The sequence below is a fragment of the Falco punctatus genome (assembly GCF_963210335.1).
Source record: "Falco punctatus genome assembly, chromosome: 3".
Lineage (NCBI taxonomy): Eukaryota > Metazoa > Chordata > Aves > Falconiformes > Falconidae > Falco > Falco punctatus.
This window is the reverse complement of record NC_137582.1, coordinates 117,119,859-117,138,622: the sequence shown is the minus strand read 5'-3', so window position 1 is coordinate 117,138,622 and position 18,764 is coordinate 117,119,859. Positions and strand designations below refer to the sequence as shown.

General features: G+C 64.8%; 1 protein-coding gene across 12 annotated transcripts in view; it reads right to left on the bottom strand.

The window, feature by feature from the left end:
- Nucleotides 1-4: 4 nt before the first annotated feature.
- ADGRB2 (adhesion G protein-coupled receptor B2) overlaps nucleotides 5-18,764 on the bottom strand; it is a 118,119-nt gene continuing 99,359 nt past the window's right edge. For 5 of the 12 annotated variants that reach the window (XM_080379368.1, XM_080379359.1, XM_080379363.1 and 2 more), the window contains 27 exons: nucleotides 17,752-17,916; nucleotides 16,763-16,927; nucleotides 16,572-16,673; nucleotides 16,310-16,416; nucleotides 15,734-15,928; nucleotides 15,575-15,643; nucleotides 15,367-15,475; nucleotides 15,146-15,292; nucleotides 14,205-14,280; nucleotides 14,031-14,133; nucleotides 13,753-13,796; nucleotides 12,577-12,703; nucleotides 11,919-12,022; nucleotides 11,523-11,625; nucleotides 11,097-11,247; nucleotides 10,731-10,800; nucleotides 10,545-10,611; nucleotides 10,339-10,424; nucleotides 9,636-9,734; nucleotides 8,551-8,722; nucleotides 8,382-8,477; nucleotides 8,153-8,192; nucleotides 7,318-7,976; nucleotides 6,905-6,940; nucleotides 6,484-6,588; nucleotides 6,279-6,332; nucleotides 5-6,134 (listed from right to left, as the gene is read on the bottom strand). In XM_080379368.1, coding sequence (XP_080235494.1) covers nucleotides 5,922-6,134; nucleotides 6,279-6,332; nucleotides 6,484-6,588; nucleotides 6,905-6,940; nucleotides 7,318-7,976; nucleotides 8,153-8,192; nucleotides 8,382-8,477; nucleotides 8,551-8,722; nucleotides 9,636-9,734; nucleotides 10,339-10,424; nucleotides 10,545-10,611; nucleotides 10,731-10,800; nucleotides 11,097-11,247; nucleotides 11,523-11,625; nucleotides 11,919-12,022; nucleotides 12,577-12,703; nucleotides 13,753-13,796; nucleotides 14,031-14,133; nucleotides 14,205-14,280; nucleotides 15,146-15,292; nucleotides 15,367-15,475; nucleotides 15,575-15,643; nucleotides 15,734-15,928; nucleotides 16,310-16,416; nucleotides 16,572-16,673; nucleotides 16,763-16,927; nucleotides 17,752-17,916 — 3,464 coding nt within the window. In that variant the 3' untranslated portion in view covers nucleotides 5-5,921. The remainder of the gene's footprint in view (nucleotides 6,135-6,278; nucleotides 6,333-6,483; nucleotides 6,589-6,904; nucleotides 6,941-7,317; nucleotides 7,977-8,152; nucleotides 8,193-8,381; nucleotides 8,478-8,550; nucleotides 8,723-9,635; nucleotides 9,735-10,338; nucleotides 10,425-10,544; nucleotides 10,612-10,730; nucleotides 10,801-11,096; nucleotides 11,248-11,522; nucleotides 11,626-11,918; nucleotides 12,023-12,576; nucleotides 12,704-13,752; nucleotides 13,797-14,030; nucleotides 14,134-14,204; nucleotides 14,281-15,145; nucleotides 15,293-15,366; nucleotides 15,476-15,574; nucleotides 15,644-15,733; nucleotides 15,929-16,309; nucleotides 16,417-16,571; nucleotides 16,674-16,762; nucleotides 16,928-17,751; nucleotides 17,917-18,764) is intronic. The other 7 variants (XM_080379366.1, XM_080379370.1, XM_080379367.1 and 4 more) reach the window with 4 other exon arrangements.

Sequence of the window (18,764 nt, the reverse complement as noted above, 5' to 3'; positions counted from 1 at the left end):
GAGGGGACCCCCTGTCCCCGCGATGGGGCTGAACCCCAGCCCCTGGCTGCCGTCCCCGTGGAGCTCTGTCCCCCACCCAGGGACCGGAGGGGACCCGGGTGCTGGCACTGGTGCTTGGCCAGAATGGTTGCCGCTGTGGGGTAGAGTAAGTGCCTCCACGGATGCTCCTGCACCGGCACAGCACCCGGCACAGCACCCAGCCGAGGTGGGAGCAGCCCTGTGGCAGACCCCGTGGCATTGGGACATAGAATCACAGCATCGTTTAGCTTGGAGAAGACCTTTGAGGTCATCAAGTCCAACCTTTAACCCAGGACCACCAAGGCCACCACTACACCCTGTCCCTAAGCACCACATCTACGTGTTTTTTAAACATCTCCAGGGATGGTGACTCCACCACCTCCCCAGGCAGGACAGACCCCAGGCAGCCAGACCCCACTGCACCGCACAGCTGATCCACCATCCCTGGTGCCTGGTGGCCTGGGGACAATCTGGCTCAGGACGAAGTGCCTGGGGTCAGAGCCCTGGGATGGGGTCTCTGCCGCCGTCCCTCCCACTGGCACTGCTGCTGGCAACAGAACGCTGCCTGCACCAGGCAGGGCTCCCCCCTCATCCCCAGCAGCAAAGCTGCTGACTTTCCAGAGCTAAACCAGCCTCTCCGGCAGTGCCAGGGTCCTGCCAACCCCACCAAGCCCTGGAGGGATCCAGCACCCATCCTGGCTCACACTGCCTCCGCGCTGCCAGCCCTGAACACTGCCCTGCTGCCCCCAGGGCCTGGCTGCCTGGCTCTGCTCCAGCACCCTTTGCCCATGCCAGCTGGGCCACCCCAACCCCCACCCACCCCCGTGGCAGGGAGCAGGCAGCGAGCACCCCCACCCAGGGCAGCAGCTGACCCTTACAAGTGTGGGTCTGGGGGATGCCAAGCAGCGACAGGTATCTCTGCCTCCTCATCCCTGCATCCCCTCTCCAAGGGATGCTCAGCACAGCACGGCACTACCGGGCCCCTGTTCAACCACTTTTCTCCCAAATTGTGATGAATCTATTTACACTGAAGCTTTACAAATGTGTGTTAGGGACACATGCATCTCAATAAACGCGCTCTAATTAACAACTGATATTTATTCAGCCCACAGTAAATAAGCTGTCGCAGGCAAACCAAGCGACACTGCTTTTGAAGAGCGGCTCGACTCTGCCATTTATTCAGTCGACAGCCCCCGAGATGCAGTGACAGAGCACTCGATTCTCCTGTGAGTTGCCTACTGTAGTAATTAAGGGTAATTAAAGCAAGTGGGTACGAAATATAACGAAACTTTTATTTTTATAATTCCTGTTTATTGGACAGGATAATATCCTGTTTATTATTCACCCCAAGCTGTTGTTTGTGGCCACTCAGCAGCAACGAACCCTGTGCATGAGCGTGAGGGGGGGTTGGCATCTCGTAGGTGGGGGGAGCTGGGCTGAGTGGGACCTGCCCTTGCCCCCAGCACGAGGCACAACCCCACAACCTGGCCCCATAGCCCAGCCTGGCCCCACCAGCCACCCCACAGCAGAGCAGGGACAAAGTGCAGCCTGGTCCCTTCCTCTCAGCCCTGACCCCTCGTTAACACTGGCACGGCCAGCAGCTCCCAGGGCCCTCAAATTCGGCTGTGAATGAATTGGGGGTGCAAAGCCCCCCAACTTTTGGGGGCTTTCACCTATCCCTCCTGCTGCTCTTCCCATGCCTCAGTTTCCCCTCATTTACCAGGGCAATTCCCTGGGTAGGTTGTCCCCAGCCCAGTGGCACAAAGGGACCCCGCTGGCCCCAGGAGCACGGGGACGGCCACAGCATGGAAACCACCGCTCCACGCAGCTCCTGCTTCCCTTTGCTCTGCCAGAGCATGGGATCGGTGTCTCGGGTGGGGGGGGAAAGAGGCCAGATCCTGCTCCCCCAGCACTCTGCTAAGGGATGGGGGGGGGGGCAGTCTGTCGGCATCCCCTGGAGTGATGCTGAGCTGGGGGGATGGAAGGCAGGATCCTCCAGCCCCTGCCCACCAACCCAGCACGGAAAAAGCGGAGGCAAGCTGCTCTTCCAAGAAACAGCCGCTCCGGCTGCCAAGAAACACGAGCCGGAGCAGAGACGGCAATTTTGGGGCTGGAGACAATTTGCCTCCGACCTCAAGCGTCATGCAGCGGCTGCATTACTGTGGGGCTCCCCGCCTCCCGTGGGAGCTCAGCCAGGGCACTGCCGGCACGGGCCCCCCAAAAGCCCCCCACTGCTGGGGGGGTGAGGGCTGGGGCAATGCCGGCTGGACCCTGGCAGCTTGCAGGCAGCTGCCGGCACGCTGGCCTGGGCAGCACACAGGAGGGAATTCCTGTGGCAAGGATTTTGGTGGTTCAGCATTTATTTCTGCACCAATTTGGGTGAAAACCTGCCAATTCCAGCATTCGCCGGGAAGGAAAGAGCCTGCGGGGATTCTTTCCAGCTTGACGGGACCCGTTTGTTTCTGTGGGTGTTTAAACAACAGTTTTGCCTCTTTTGGAGGAAATACTTTGCCGAAGAGCAAAGGGAGAAGCAGCCGGGGAGCCAAGCCATCCCCCCACGCCGCTGCGGGCTGCGCAGCCTCAGAGTGGCTTCTCCATCATTTCCGCCCCCCAAACGGAACATTTTTGGCACGGGAGAGGGGGGGCAGCTTGGCTCGGATGGAAGCTGCAGATGGAAAATGGCTCCAAAGCTCTCCAACCTGCTCCAACCCGCCCCTTACCCCCCAGCTGCTGCCCAGACCAGCAGGATTGGGGGCTGGACCCTCGTCCCCCCATGCTGGGGCATGCCACAAGCCGCACGGTGCCTGTTGCCTGGGCTCCATTCCCTCACCGCATATGGCGTCTCCATGAGTAATAAAAGCTGCTAATTGCCAACAGATGCCTCAGGAAACCCTGACGCTGCTTCTCGCGGCTGCATTTGGCTGGGAAGGGAGTCAGGAAGGGAGCTGGAGCCGGCCCCAGGTCCCCCAAAATGTGGGGTGGGGGTATCCCAGTGTGCAGCAGCTCCCAGCAACTGGAGCGAGAGGACACGGCTGCTATTAACAGCAAAATTAGCAGCCAGGCCAAAGCGGTGGGGTGACCCTCCCCGGGGAGGGGACGGTGCCCCCTGCTCACAGCATCGCCCCCAGAGCACTGCCCAGCTTCCCACCCCACACCCTGCATGGGGCTGGGGAGCCCTGGCTGTGCCCCACCGCCGCCTCTCGCTGTGCCAGACCCTGCCACCTGCCCGCAGCCTCTCCTGCAGCCCCGTCCCCACCACAGCGGGGACAGCCGAAGCCCCCATGCTCGGGCCTGGCCCCCTCCCCATGCCACGGCTCCAGCATTCGTGGCACAACTGGTGGCAAACCTGGGGGCGGCTGTGCTGGGCCCAGGACCCCCCATCTCCCCTTTCTGCTTTGTTTGAGAAGGCTCTAATAGGGGGGGAGGAAGAATTTGGCCCCTTCCCTTGCCTGCTCCAAGGGCAGTTGTCCCCTCCCCGCTCCCATTGCTGTGCTGCAGCAGCCAGCCTGCTTCTCCCGTCACCCCAAAACCAAACTGGGCAGTGCTGGGATGAACTGGGTTATGCAATTAGCACTTCAGCCTTAACTGGACTGCCCAGGGGGGCAGGGAGAGACCCCCCCACTCCAGGGGCCGCATCCTGTCCCGGTGCTCCAGCACGGGGCTGGGAGCGTGGTCTAATGCATCATTGCCTTGCAACGCAGCACTGGGGCTGGGAGCAGCATCTCCTGTCCTGCCCGGTGGGGGCTCATGAGCACTGCCCCCACCACGGCTCTGCCACGGGCCCCATGCCAGTGGGAGCCAGTGAGCTTCTGGCAAGACACTGGGAGACCAAGGGAGCCAGTGGGAAACCACGAGGCTGGCGCTGCTGGGCACGGGCAGAGCGTCGGGAGCAGGGAGGGAATCACCACACGGCACCGACAGCACAGCCAGGCTGAGCCGGGACCCTGGGTGGGTCTGCCCCCCTCCCTCAGCTCAGCTTTGCCACCCCTCTGTCCCCCCACCAGATGTAGCATCCCTAAATGCATGGTCCTCACCTGCAGCACCCTGGCCCAGGACCTTCCCGTGCCCCTTTCTGGCTCCCATGGTGGTCCCCTCTCCCATGGGCACAGGCACGGCTCTTCCCTGTCGAGGGACCCCCCCAGTGAGGATGCTCGGTCCCCCCTGGCCGCACCGGTGCTGAGTGAGTCGTTGCGGGTGCTGGCAGCTCCGTGCACACCCCAGGCAGGTTTGGTTAATGACGCTCCCCTTTAGCCTGCCTAATTTCATGCCTCATCTCGCAATCACATCTCTGTGGCCCCAGGCCTGCACTGATGAGGACTAATTGCTGCTGTGGCAGTGCAAGGCACAGCTGCCTGGGCTGATGGGGGCTGGCAGTGCCCCTGACCCCCAGCAACCAGTGGGCTCGATGCTTGCAGAGTGCTGAGCACCTTGCACAGCACTGCAGTGCAGACAAGGAGCAAACCAGCACCTTGGAGGTCACTGGTCCAAACTGGGCAGCATCCTTTACCCGGAGGTCTCGGCAGCGCTGGCATCCCCCAGGAGCAAGGGGTCATTGCCAGCCCCACAGCTCCCACCAGCTTCATCCCTGTGGGAAAGCTGCCTGCCTGAAATGTGAGTGCTGGAGGGTGCTGCCTGCTCGTCCACAGCCCGTGCTGAGCCTGCCTTTGCCAAAACGAGCCCTTGGGGAAGCTCTGGCAGCTTCTCCCAGAGAGGAGGGACAGCCGTGACCAGGGCATGCTCCCCCGCATCGCAGCGGCTGCGCAGCCCTCACCGGTGCGTTACGCCACGCCACGCCGCAGCAGGAGGGTTTCAGTGCCATGGTCTGCCCTGGCACCTCATCAACACCATGGATTAACGCTTAGCGCAGACCTCGTTAGTCCCGGAGGTGCTGAGAGCCACGAGACAGAGGCATCCTCTTCTCCAGCACCGACCTGCCCCTGCTCTCCCAACGCAGCTCCTGGTCTGGCACGAGCCTGGCACCCACGGCCACGGCTGCTGGCTTCACGGTGGCACTGCCAGCCCCCCCTGCACCGGGGCCACTCACACCGATGCCGTGGGCAGCACACTGACCCTGCAACACCCAGCTCCGGCTGTGCTGACGCCAGGGATGCTCCGGCAGTGCGAGGCACCCCACGTTACACGCCTCTGCAGACTGCATGGTAATTGCCTCCGAAGTTACTAATTTGCTCATAGATTAATTACCATGTAATTCAGTGCTCTTGGCTCCCGCGATAAGACGCTCATTTTCGAGGCAGCATGCGGGTGTGGGCTCAGCCCCAGCCAGCAGCACCCTGTGGGCTCTGAGCAGGGAGGGGGCCGGGGGGAGCAGACAGACCAGGAGTCCCCGCTGGGTGACAGCCCCCCTCTACCCAGCTGGACCCCTTGACACGAAGCACAAAGCGGTGGCCGCGGCCCCACGGCACCACAGAGAGTGAACTTTTATTTCCAACAACAACAGCACCTGCCCCGTGGGGTGGGGACGGTGGGGAGGGCTGGGAGGGGGCAGCCATGGGACCCCGGGGGGGGGGGCGAGGGCAGCCCGGCCCCGGGGACGGCCGCTCGCGTGCACACGGTGCACGGCGTGAAGAAACATCCCGGTAGAAAAGAACAAAGATCTGACGGCCTCAACGGCCGGTCCTGCCCCGGGGGGTGCAGGTGTGATCGGTGGGTGAGCATGGGGGGTGCGCGTGTCCCCTCCACACCCGCGTCCGGAGGGTGGCAGGGAGGAGAAAACCACGCGAGGACGGGTGGGAGGCGGCTGTGGCCAGGGGGGAGCGTGGTCTCTCCTACGAGGACGGCTCCAGCCAGGCAGGGACCCCCCCAGCAGCTGAGGAGGACGGAGCAATCCCAGCATCTCGGCTCATCCTGCGCCAGGGTGAAGGCAGCGGCAGCGGGCGCGGGGCTCACACCTCCGTCTGGAAGTCGCCATCGGCCGCATCCAGCCCAGTGCAGGGGCCCTCCCAGTCCGCACAGCGCAGCTCCAGCCGGTCCCGCTGGGCGCTGGGCAGGGCGCCCAGCGTCATCGCCTTGAACGTGCTCCACGGCTTCGGTGGCGCAGCTGGCGCCTGTGGCTGCTGCTCCTCGGGGTTGGCCGCATCCTGCCGGGCGAGGAGGAGCTGCAGCAAATGGCCAGGGTGCATGGCGATGTGTGGTTCTGTCCCATCGGCACCCAGCCCTGGGGCACAGCCACCCACCTCCACCCTCCAGCCCCATCCAGGAGAGGGTGGATCAGCCCCCGGGGGCGGGGCTCAGGCACTTACATTGGCCGTGCTCTTCTCCCCGCCACCTGACGAGACGCTCCACCGCTTCTCTCGCTGTGGAAAAAAACAGTGCTCAGCCCCAGCATCATCCTGGGGATCCCCCATCTCCCCCATCCTCCCTGGGATGCCCCAGTCCATGCAGGGGAGAGGTGGGAGGGGTGCAGGGGAGCATACCCAGGGCAGGATGGGGCCCCCAAGACCTCACCTTGGAGGAGCCGGCAGCTGGGGCCCGGTACCGGTCCAGCGTGTGAAACTTCTGGTTGAGCTCGTGGTAGAGCTCAGAGTGGCGTTTCCGCGTGTGCATCACCTTCTGCGGGGCAATAGCAGAGCCTGCGGCCGTCGGCATGCGGCACAGCCCTGCTCCCACCCCCATCATCCCCTCTTGCCCACCCTCCCCTGCTTTTTGGGGCATCCCAGACGGGTGGCTGAGCCCGCTGCAATGCTCTCACTCGGTGTTTTAATTACGAGCCAACGCTCGTTCCTGCCTGGTAGAAAACTCCTCCAAGTTCAGCTGCTGCTTTGCCAACAGCGAGCCAGAGGGGACCAGGGACAAGGTGGTCCAGTCCCTGGGTGGCACCCAACCCACAGCAGGCACCGGTGGCACCGGCTGCCGTGGCCGCGCTTACCTCGAAGTCCAGGTCAGAGTATCGCAACCTCTTCCTCTAGCAGGGGATGCACAGGGCCCAGAGCAGGGGGAGGAGATGGAGAAGAAAAGGGAAAGGTCTTTGCACGGCTGAGATGTGGGGTGAGCACGGGGCGGGGGGGGGAAAGGGGGGATGCCCGTTGGCATGGGGGAGAGCCCGGCTGGAGGTGCGGGGGTCCCGGCCGAGCTGCAGGACATGCAGCTTATCCACCGTGCTGCTGGGTGAAGGCAGCACCAAGCAAAGGGTGGGATGCCGAGCAGCGAGCACAGGGGCAAATCATGCAACCCTGCATGGGCATGCGGGCTTGTGCACGCTCTTGCACACTTGTCCAAACCCATGCATCTCCCTCCCCATGTCTGTGTCCACGGGTACACACGCCAGCCCCCCCGGCTCACCTCCAGGGACCCCACTTTCATGGCGGAGCCGGGGACAGTGCGGGGCATGGTGCGGCTGCGCTCCGACAGCTCCGAGGCCAGGATCTGCCGCACGGTGGGGTGCTGCTTGAACTGGAGGCCGTAGGGCGCCTTCACCGTCCCGTAGGGCTGGTTCAAGTTCATGTTGATGTGGTCCACTGCGACGAAGCCAGGGTAGGTGTCTCCCTCAGCCACCGGGCGCCCCGTCCCACCGGGCACCCCTTCCTCAGCACTGGGACCCAGGGTGCCCTCCTCCCGTGGGAAGGGCTTGAGGCTGCCGGTCCGGCGGGGCAGCATCATGTAGTCGCTCTCCCGCGGGGGCTCGGGGGCCCGCAGCCAGCCGTACTCCAGGGGCCGCAGGCTGCTCTCCGTGCACAGGTAGACGGGACCCGGTGCCTCCAGGCTGAGCTGCTGTGCCGGCGGGTCTCCCAGCTCACTCAAGCCCGCCACCACATTGGGTGTCATTTTGGGGACCTGGACCAGGATGCTGGAGGGAGGGATGTTTCCTGGCAGGCTGGAGAAGCCCAGGCCACCCTCCGAGGTGGTGTTGAGCTTGGGGTCTTCATCCCCATCCAGGGAGATGCGGGACAAGGTGCCCGTGATGGTGGCAGGGTTGCAGGTGTTCACCTCCTTGAACAGCACTGCGGGCGGGGAGGGGGGTCAGAGCCGGCCCTGGGGATCCCGCAGGAGGGCAGGGGGACTGGACTGACCCCCTGCGCACTGGCATCGCGCCCGCCCTGGCACACGCTGCCTGTCCCTCCCAGGTGTGGCACACTGACATCCCCATCCCCAGCGCAGGGGGCAGGGGAGACCTCACCTGTCTGACACGCCAGGTCAACATCCTTTTCAAAATCTGTCTATAAAAATACAGAAAGAGGGGGAAGAGAGAGAGAGAGAAGAGAGAAAGAAAGGGAGAGAGATGGGGAAATGAATGCATCTTGGCCAGCATGGGGAGCAGCAGGGTTTGCAAGGGGGACCCTGCCCCAGCCGGGGTGAGCAGCCCTGCCAGTGCCCACTGCAGCTCGTGCTGGCGCTGCCGCACTCACCAGGATCTGCACCTGCCCATTCTTGCAGGAGTCGGGCGAGTTTTCATTCTCCTCGCTCCTGCACCCCCCCATCTGACACTTCACCACATCCTGGACCTGTGGGAACAGAGCCGGTCACGGCCCCGTGGCCAGGGGTCCCCCTGCTGGCACCCCTCGGGGGCCACCCCACCTCTCGGCGCAGGAACCCGTGCACGGTGATGATGACGAAGCCCTGGACGGAGTTGAAGACGGCGAAGAGGACCTGGAAGAGGATGGAGCGCCGGTCGGTCATGGCGAGCACGGCCGACATCCAGGTCAGCGCCAGCAGAGGCAGGACCACGCAGGAGCTCCACAGCGATGCCCTGGGGCAGGGAGAGAGGGGCCGGGGTGAGCCTGCTGCGCTGGGGCTGCCCCGCAACAGCCCCCCCAGCATTGCCCCCAGCCCCGCAAGTCTGGCTGGAGCTGACTGCGTGCACAGCGCGGCACGGAGACCCGAGCGCAGATGCCATGCCCCCTGTTGTCCCCCCTCTTCCTCAGTGTCTCCAAGCTGGCACCAGCTAGGCGCTTGGGGTACTGCCTGCCTTAGGGCGAGGGGGCCCGTGGGCTCCTTGTGCCCCCCCAGGCTGAGCCACTGGCACTGCCCAGCTAGCCCAGGCAGGGCACAGCTGCACACGCCCCTGTCCCTGCACAGGCAACACAGCTGGCAGTGAGGGTGCTGGGGGCATGTGGGGCCACTGTCACCCTCCCACAGCCGCAAGAAGAGCAGAAAGGGGATTTCGTTCTTTTTTAACAGTGAGTTTGGGGGCTGCTTCTATTGCAACTAAACCCCTGGGAGCAGGGACCTTGGCTGACCAGGGTGGCAGTAGTCCCAGCCAGCAACCGTGGGGGCTCAGGTGCTGGGCAGAGGGTCCCGAGGACACTCCCGAGGCCAGGACTGGCCCGTGCCCCACGGCGTGGTGCCCTTCATGCCCTCCCTGCTCCCAAGTCACCCCGGTGAAGAGGAGCTGAGCCCCCTCGCGCCCCAACCCCAGCAATGACGTGACCTGTGGGAAGCCATGCCATGCAGACGTGATGGCCGCGGTGGGGCACGCGCACCCCGCGCCCCGGACCGCCCCGAGCACACAGCCTTCGCCCTGCGCGTGGGACCCCCAACCCAGAACCCGTTCCCCACCCAGGGTGATGCCCAGACTCCCCGCCCCCGCCCGGCCCAGCTCCCCGGGCTCCAAGGCTGTGCTCGGGGTGGGGGGGCGAGGCGGGCGCGTGGCGGGCACTAACATGGCACTGCTGGCGGTGGCGGAGGTCATGGCCGCGCTGGACACCACGCCGCACTTGGTGCATTTCAGCAGCAGGCTGCCGCAGGGGGGGGGCTTGGAGCTACATGCCCACCACCCCCCCGGTGCCCCGCGGCCAGGACCGGGCCACGCGGGGATGCAGGCGAGGGGAGCAAGGCCGTGGGAGAGCAGGATGGTGGGGATGGAGAAGGGTGGGGTGGACAGATGGATGGACGGATGGATGGACGGATGGATGGACGGATGGACAGACACAGGCAAAAAGCAAATGGGAGAAGGAAAAGAGAAAGAGAAAGAGAGAGAGAGAGAGAGAGCTGGGTTAGTCGAGGGCAGCAGCAGTTGTTAATGGCGAGCAGGGGTGGCCAAGCGGCAGCGGGATGGGGCGGGCAGGGCTCAGTCCCCTCCGCTGGTGGCAGGGAGGGGGGGTCCGCAGTGTGTGGCTCCCCCTTCCCCAGGGGAAGGTGTGGGGTGACCGTCCCCGCCAGCTACTGCCCTTCCAGCCGCCCCCAAGAAGGGGCTGCGGTTGCCCCGGGCTTGGCCCCTGCCGCCCACTGATGAGGTGAAGTGTGCCCCGTCCTCAGCCCGCTCCCGGAGGAGCCCCCCTGCCCCGTGCCATGCCCCGCGGTGCGGCAGGGCAGGGTGCTCCGTGCCAGCCCGAGGGACAGCCCCGTGGGGCGCAGGGCACTTACCCAGCTCGCTGCTTTTTGGACTTATCTGAAATGCCATCGCGGGACATGAGCTTGTTGAACACGATGATGCCGACCAGCATGTTCACCTTGGGCGAGAGCGGCGCCGGGGTTAGGGGCTGCGCACAGAGCCCCTCCACGAGCCGGGGCTCCAGGAGCTGCCACCACCGGGGTGGCCTTTGGGAGTCCAAGGCTTGGGGTCAGCTCACCAGCACAATGACAGCAGCAGGTCCCACGAAGGCGTAGAGCAAACCGCCCTCCAGCGAGAGCCAGCAGCTGCGGGGGACCATGGCATGTCAGGGGCTGAGGGAGAGGGGACAGCCCCTGTCCCCATCCCCTGTGTCCAGCCGGGGCGGTCCCCATGCCCAGCCCTGTGTCCCCATGTCCCCACATACTAGCTCGCCGTCCCGTAGCCTTTAGTCCGTGTGAAGCCAACGGAGACTGCGACCACGAGGGCTGGCAACCCTGGAGAGAGAAGATAAGGCCAGGGTTGCAGGGGGGTGGCATTGCTGTCCGTCCCCCCACCCCAGCACCACCCCTCTGCCAGCCCCCATGGATGGGGACTGGGATGGAGCCTTTCTGGCAGCTCCCCATGGTCTGGCTGGTCAGAGTGCGCCACGTCGAAGGGACCAAGACACCTGGGTCTGCTTTCCTCCATCGTGCCTCAGTTTCCCCTTCTGATAACCCTGGGGGGTACCAGGGAGGGGGGTGTGGTGCCTCCCTTCCACCCCATCCCGGGACCAGCCCTGCTGGGCTCTTACCCCATCCCAAGCACAGGAAGCGTTTCCTGACCAGGCGTGTCCGGATCCGGCCGATCACTGCCAGGTAGGACTGCCAGGCCTCCGTCAGCACCCAGCAGAAGGACGAGAGGAAGAAGAAGTGGAGGAAGGCAGCCGTCATGGTGCACACACCCTGCGGGGACGTGGGCACCTCAAGGGGGGACATCGTGGCACCACCGCAGCCACACGCCCGGCACCGCCGTGGTTAAACTCCCACACCCGGGCAAGGTTTGTGTCAAAGCCACCAGCACAAAGGATTTAATCCCGAGATCGAGTTAATCCAAATCCAATCTGCTGCAGGGAGCCAGCAGGGACGAGGTGACCAGCTGGGAAAAGAGGGCTCAGACCCCACCGCAGCCCCCGTGCCCACCCGGGGACCCCGTGAGGGGGCAGGGTGGTGGCACCCACCTTGCTGAGCATGTGGGACTGGCCCACGAGGATGAGGACGTTGGAGGCCAGGATGGAGATGCAGAAGTTGAGCAGGATGATGGAGCGCTCCGACTTGATGAACCTGCGGGCAGGAGCAGCATGGGACCGGGGCGCCAGCCCGTGCCGTGTCCCTGTCCCGTGTCCCCTGTGTCCTGCCGGCGGGTGGGCACTGTCCTTGGCTGGGGACAGTGCCAGGCAGCCTGGGCACCTCTCCCACCCGCCCGGCTCCCACGGGGGTCATTCTGTTCCTGCCACGTTGCATTTAATCACATTGATGCTGAGACTTTACTTGTGCCGTGCCCCACTTTGCCGCCCCCTCCCCACACAGTCTCACACCTCAGGTGCCCCCCGGGTCCCCAGTTGTCCCCAGGTCACCTCCAGAAGGCCGCGTAGATCACCAGCAGGGTCAGCAGGGCCATGCAGGAGACGGCACAGCCAATCATCAGTGGCACTGATGGAGTGCCCGAGGGGTCCATGGCCTGGTGAGCAGTGGGGGGTAGCGGCTGAGCCTGCCCCCCCCTCCTCAACCCCCATCACCGCTCCCTGCCAGCCCCCTGCCCCCCACTGGGCCTCTCCACCCCCCTGGCTGGGGACCCCCGGGCACCGGAGGGGGTCGGTGGAGGCGGTGGCACAGCCAAGGCGCCTTCCTGGGGACCCGTGCCTATCTCCATGCCGACGGGGGATGCGGGCGGAATAGCAATGGGGTGGGGGGACGCCTGGGGCCAGGGCTGCCCCCTCCCCTCCTGGCATACAGCAATGCCCCATATCGAGCCCTACAGGCTACAGCAGCCCCCTGCCCACACGAGCCCACCCTCAGGGTGCCAGGGCCCTTCCTTTGGCTGGTGGGAGACACCCCCCTATCCTCCAGTGCCCATCCCATCCTACTAGGGTGCCTGCAGGCTATGCAGCCCCCGCCCATCCTCATCCTCCCTCGGGACCCCCGCCTTACCCAGGCCTGCAGCCCGGGGATCCCCCCCCATCCATGACCCATGTTCCCCAGCAGGCTGGTCCCTGTCCCCATCCTGTCCCCTACCAGGTCTCTGGGCAGCTGGGAGAGGACGGCGAAGGTGGCGAGCTGGCGGCACTGGCATTTGGTGTGTGCTGGGAGGGTCTCCAGGGTTTGGCAGCTCTCCGTGTCCCAGTTTCCCAAGCCAGCATCCCTGATTAATGGGACGAAAGTGAGGGAGAGCAATTTGAAATGATCAAACGCGCACACACACACACACACACAGCCCCTCGCGCCTCTCCTGAGTTAACCCGTTGCTGGCCGCCGCCTGGGGGGAGGCAGATGGGGGAGCGCTGCCAGGGGATGGGTTAATCCCCTGAGCCCAGCGTGGGGGGTTGACGCCATCCCTGCCCCCAGCCGCCCCCGCCCGCCCTGGTGCCCATCATGCTGGGGAGCGGTGCAACACGAAATTTAACCATCCCACCCAGGTCTGGGGGAGCACAAACCACAGAGGGAGGGGGCCAGGCCTGGGAAGAGGGGTGGCAGGGATGGAGGGGACCAAGGCAGCGCCAGGGCAGGCAGGAGCAGTCCCAGGACACCCTGGCACCTGTGGCCCCTCCAGCATGAGCCATGGCTCATGCAGCAGAGCTGTGCTACCCCAAAGGCAGACCTGCCCGGGAGCAGGTGATGCTCCCCCCCTGCCACGGGGACTCCCCCGGGAGGGAGCTGGGAGGGAGAGCCCCATGGTGACGCTGGGAGAGCAGCCACAGCTCCCAGCAAAGTGACAAAACTGGGAACTGGGTCTGTGGGACAGCTGGGGACACCGCTCCCCTGGGGGCAGGCTGGGACCTGCCACACTCATCACAGCCACACACCTCCCCATCAGCACAGGAGCTGTACTGGAACCAGTGACCCCGAGATGCAGAGCAGCCACAGGTACCAGGGCAGGGGGGACCTGGCCCTGCTGTCCCCCCACCGTGCCCTACTTTCCCTTGCTCCTGCCAGAGCAGCGGGCTCCACACTAACAAATTGCATCTGGCAGGCTGGCGGCATCCGTCCCCAGCGTCACACAGAGGCAGATCGATCCTGTGGCAGCACGATTCACCCACAGTCAGAGGCACTCAGCCACAGCAAGGGACTGGCCCCACTCCCCGTCCCTCCTGCCAGCTCCCCAGGGACCCACTGGGGTGTTGGGACAGCCCAGCCCCATCGGCCAGCAAGGACATGGCCAGGGGTGTCCCCATTCCCCTGTCCTTCACTCACGTCCTCGAGTAGTCCCAGGTGACACACTGCGGGTGGGATGTGCCCTGCGGACAGAGGGATGGGTTAGTGCTTCACCCCCTGCCCTGCTCCCACCCCCAGGGGACTGGGGGGTCCATGGGGACCTGCCTGGCTCCCCAGCACTGGCACATCCCCACCACGGGCATGGAGCACAGTACTTGTGGCTACCAGCTGGGAGCTGCTGGCCCCTGCCCAGCTCTCAGAGCCTGGGACCCACACGGGACCGGGAGGTGACACGGTGACGGGATGGGGACACTCACGTTGATGATGTGGGAGAGCTCCACCAGGACAAGGGGCTCCGTGGGCTTGGTTGGCGGGCGCACTGTCACTGTCAGCACCTTGGAGGTGACGGCCAGGGGGGTCCTGCAGGGAGGGGTGCTGGCTGTCACAGGGATGGGGACATGGCGCAGGGGACAGCGGGCAGCCCCACTCACCTGGGTGGGGGCAGGATCAGCCCCAGCGTGCGGTACAGCACAGCCCCGATGACGAAGTGGGACGACTCATCTGTTTCTGCAGAGAGAGGGGAAAGGAGAGCAGTGCCATGATCCAGCGCCCGGCACCGGCGTGGGCTCAGCAAGCACATAGGCACACGTGAGAGCCCACAAGCCTGCGCCCGACACGCGTGAGGGAACATGCATCCCCTCTCCAACACAGGCACAGCACACGCTGACACATGCAGGCACGTGGGCTGGCAGGAAGCTGCCTTCACGCCCACACACGTGGACTCCCAGACGTGCATGCACACACACCTGTGCTCCCAGATGTGCACTCTTACACATGCACAGCCTCAGACATGCAAGCTCACACATGTCACGTGCATACACATGCACACTCTCCAATATGCATGCTCATACGTGTGCACAAATGTGTACTGCACCGTACGTGCATGCTCCATGTGCACAGCACCAGATGTGCACTCACACATGTGCATGCTCACACACGTGTACACACATGCACACTCCCAGATGTGTATGCTCACACATGTTCACATGCAGACACATGCACACTCCCCAATATGCATACTCATACGTGTGTGCAAATGTGCACTGCTCATGTGCATGCTCCACGTGCATAGCACCAGATGTGCACTCACACATGTGCACACACACGTACACACATGCATGCACGCTCCCAGATGCACATGCTGACACGTGCACAACAGAAGATGCACACTCCCATGTGCCTGCTCACACGTGCCCATACATGCGCACTCCCAGGTGTGCACGCTCACACATGTGCACAGCACCAGATGTGCACTCCCATGTGCACGCTCACACATGTGCACATGCCTGCACAGCTGTAGGAGCACACTCATGCCCACACGTGTGCACACATGCAGAGTGTGCTGGCTCCTGCAGCCCCAGCCCTGCCTCACCAGCCGAGGCGAGGCTGAGCACCTCCCTGGGGATGAAGAGCTTGTCCTCAGAGCTGCGGGCCCAATCCTTCATGCCCCGGCGCCCCTTCATAGGGAAGTTGATGTCACTGGAGACGGCGGAGACAGGTTCCCTCTGGATGCTGATCACTGGCAGGGCAGAACGGGTGTCACCAGCCAGCTCCCTGCGCCCGCCGAGGCTCTGTGCCCACCCCGCCGCTCACCCAGGTTGTCGGTGACAATGAGGGAGCTCTGGAAGGCCTTCAGCGCATCACCCACCAGGTGGATGAAGTCCTCCACCACCTTCATCAGGTGCACGGAGCCGGGCGAGACCTGCAAGCGAGCAACCAGCTCCGCAGCCGCTGGGACGTGTGCCCATGGTGGGGACATCCCAGCTGCCCCCACCACCCGCCCGTGTCCTGTGCCACTCACCTGCTGGGCATCCTCCCACTTATCCCGGTTCTCCGCATCCACCATGTAGCTCACCACCTGGAAGAAGCGCTGCGGGGACGGGGCTCAGCGGGGCTGGGGGCTGGGGACCAACCGCCGCCACCTCCCCAGGGGCGTGCCTCGCCGTCCCCTGCCCGCTACCTGCACGTCCTCAGAGGACGGGGTGTAGGTGGCCCTCTTGAAGGTGTCGGTGACATTGCGCAGGATCTCCACGGAGAAGAGCAGGTCCCCGCTGTAGTAGGTCTTGCGGGCCATGAGCTCCAGCAGGCTCCGCACCACCTGCGACATCCCCTCACCCGCCAGCACCCGCTGCCCCTTGGCCAGGTGCTCCCGCAGCTTGTACGGGGGGAACACCGGTGTCACTCAGACCCCAGCAGTGCTCCATGTCCCCAGGTCCCCTGCCACGGCCAGAGCCCAGGCAGTGGTGACACTACAGAGCTCACTGCACTAACTGGGGCAGCAGCAGGACACAGGGGTCACGCGGGGGGGGTCCTCCCCATCCCAAGAGCCACTACCCAAGGACACAAGAGCACAGCTCAGACCAGGGTTCCCTTCCCCAGCCCTGCCCAGGGAGCCCTGCCTCAGTTTCCCCATGCAGTAGGCAGCCGGTGAAGCAAGACGGCTGCTGGGTTTCCCTGCCCAGGGATGGAGCAAACCCCCTGTGCCAGGGAGGGGAGGGTTGGGGAGCAGGGGGGCCGCGCCAGAGCGTGCACCTACTGAGAGATGCAAGTATCGGTACTCGTGGGAGACGCAACGGGCGAAACTGGGCACACCCCAGTAGGCGATCCCATGGGGGCTCAGCAGGCACCGGCGGCTGGCGGACCCTGTGTGGGACAATCGGGTTTGGTGCTGGCATGGGAACGCCGAGGATGGGTGATGCTGCCTAGCATCCTGATGTCACCCACTGCCCCCTGCCCTGCTCTAGAGCTTGGGGAGGGGGGGGGGTGGAGGTTGGGGGTGCTTGCCCTGTGCCCCTCACCCGTGGCATTGGGGGGACATTTGTTGTAGATGATGTCCCCAGCAGCTGTTTTCTTCCAGGTCATCAGCATCACGTACTCATCCTTGCACATCTCGTGGTAGGCTGGGGGGCGAAAGGGGGGGTCAGGCAGAGCCTGGATGCAGGGTGATGGGCAGTGGGGTGTGTGAGGGGGGGGAAAGTGTGCCCCATACCTGGGCACTTCTTCTCGTTGCAGGTCTTCACCTCCTCGCCGCTGCCCTCGCAGGGGTAGCCCTGCACGCCGGTGCCCTCGCACATGCGGAAGCGGCGCTGCCAACCGGTGTCGCAGGTCTTGGAGCAGAGGCTCCAGTGGTTCCAGGGACCCCATTTGCTGTCGGCTGTGGGGATGGGAACACTGTGGGACACCTGGTTCTGCACAGCAAATGGCACCCAAGGGGACAGGACAGGGCTGGTGGGCACCATCAATGGCTGTATCCCCCACGCCACGAATCGAAAGCCCCGTGGGGTATGAAATCCATGGATCAATGATTTGTATCTCTTTTAGACAAGCCTGGCATCCCCGTGCAGCCACCTGGCTGCTCCCTGCTGGCAGCCCAAGGGCACCCTGGGGTGCGTGGCACAGCTGCTCCCTCCCTTTGGCTGCCGTGGCGGCCATGGCACAGCAACTGGCACCCTCCGTGCCTGCGACCAACACCGGGGGGTCGAAGGACAAGACGAGGATGGGGTCGAAGGACAGGATGACAATGGGGTGCATCCTTTGGCTTGACTATCCTGCTGCCCAGTGTCCCCCCCATCGCCAGGGCTGGCCCCAGCCCCACCACGTGCAATGCACAAGAGCTTGTACATGATTGCACACCCAAAGCACATCGGGACCTGCAGCCACCGGGCACCAACGGGTCCCCGCAGCGTGACACGGGGCCGAGGGCACGGTATGAATCCCTGGTTCCATCAGCCAAGATGTGCCTGGCGGGACCAAGCGGCACGAGCGGGGCAGCTGCTGATCCCTGGCATCACCCTTCAGCTCCTGCTCCCCTTACGCCCGCGTCCGCAGCAGAGGGAGCTGCCAGCATCCTCGTGTCACCGGTGGTGACACTGCAGCGGCTTTATGGCTGATGCGCGCTGATGTGCCGTGCACTGACACGCCGTGCCAGCGGCGCACGCAGCCTCCCCCCCCGCTCCCCCCCAGCGCGCGGGGCCTTACTGGGACAGGTGGGGTTGGAGCACTCCCGGGCGTCGGCGTGGGCCCCCCGGCACTCGGCCCAGCCGTGGGCCGAGACGCTGCACTTGCGCGTCCGCTGCTGTGTGCCGTTGGCGCAGGTGACGGAGCAGCGGCTCCAGGCGCCCCACTCCAGCCACTGCCCTTCCACTGCGGGGACAAGCGAGAGTGGCGTCAGCCTCCACCGGCCGGCGGCCACTCGGCCGCACGGCTCCAGCTCCCCGCGACCCACGCCGGGCTCTCGGTGCAACGGGTCCAACCTACAGATGTGCCGGCTCCTCCCGTGCCGACCTCAGCAGCCAGCGCCAAATCCTGCCCCGGCTGGGGGGACTGTCACCAGGACTGGCCCCCACACCCTGAGCGGTGGCTCCTACAGCCCCGCTGCACCACAACAGCCAGCGCTGCCGCATGGCCGTGCTCACCGGACCCTGGCATCGCTCCTTGCCAAACCCAGCAGCCCTGGCACCGCTCCCCGCTGAACCTGTGAGCCCCAGCACTGCTGCATGGGCCAGGGCAGCAGGGAAAGAGCTGCTGGGAGCTCTCCTAGCTGCGGCAGCATCTCCATGGGGCTGCTGTGGCAAAGGCCATGTGCCGTGGGTGGCACACCCCTGCCGGAGCTGCTGCAGGGGGGGTGCACTCTGCGCACCCCTCAGGTCCCACGCTCCATCCTGCTCCCAGCTGGCCACCAGACTCCCCATGCCATACATCGAGTCCTCACAGGGATGCTGGCCCTGACGTGGCATCCCTGGCCATCATCGCAGAAACCCCACAGCCGCCACCACAGCCACTCCAGGCACACAAGAAGGGACAGAGATGTTGCTGCCACCCATGTGCAGACAGACCCTGCAGCCGACCCCCTTCGCCACCTCGCCAGTGCCCCACAACATCCCGATGCCACACCAGTGCCATCGCCGTGCCTGCTGCAGGGGACAGTCAGCCACAGCAGATGGGCAGGGAAGGAGCCGGCTCTTCCGTGGTCCCCAGGCTGGTCCCCCCTG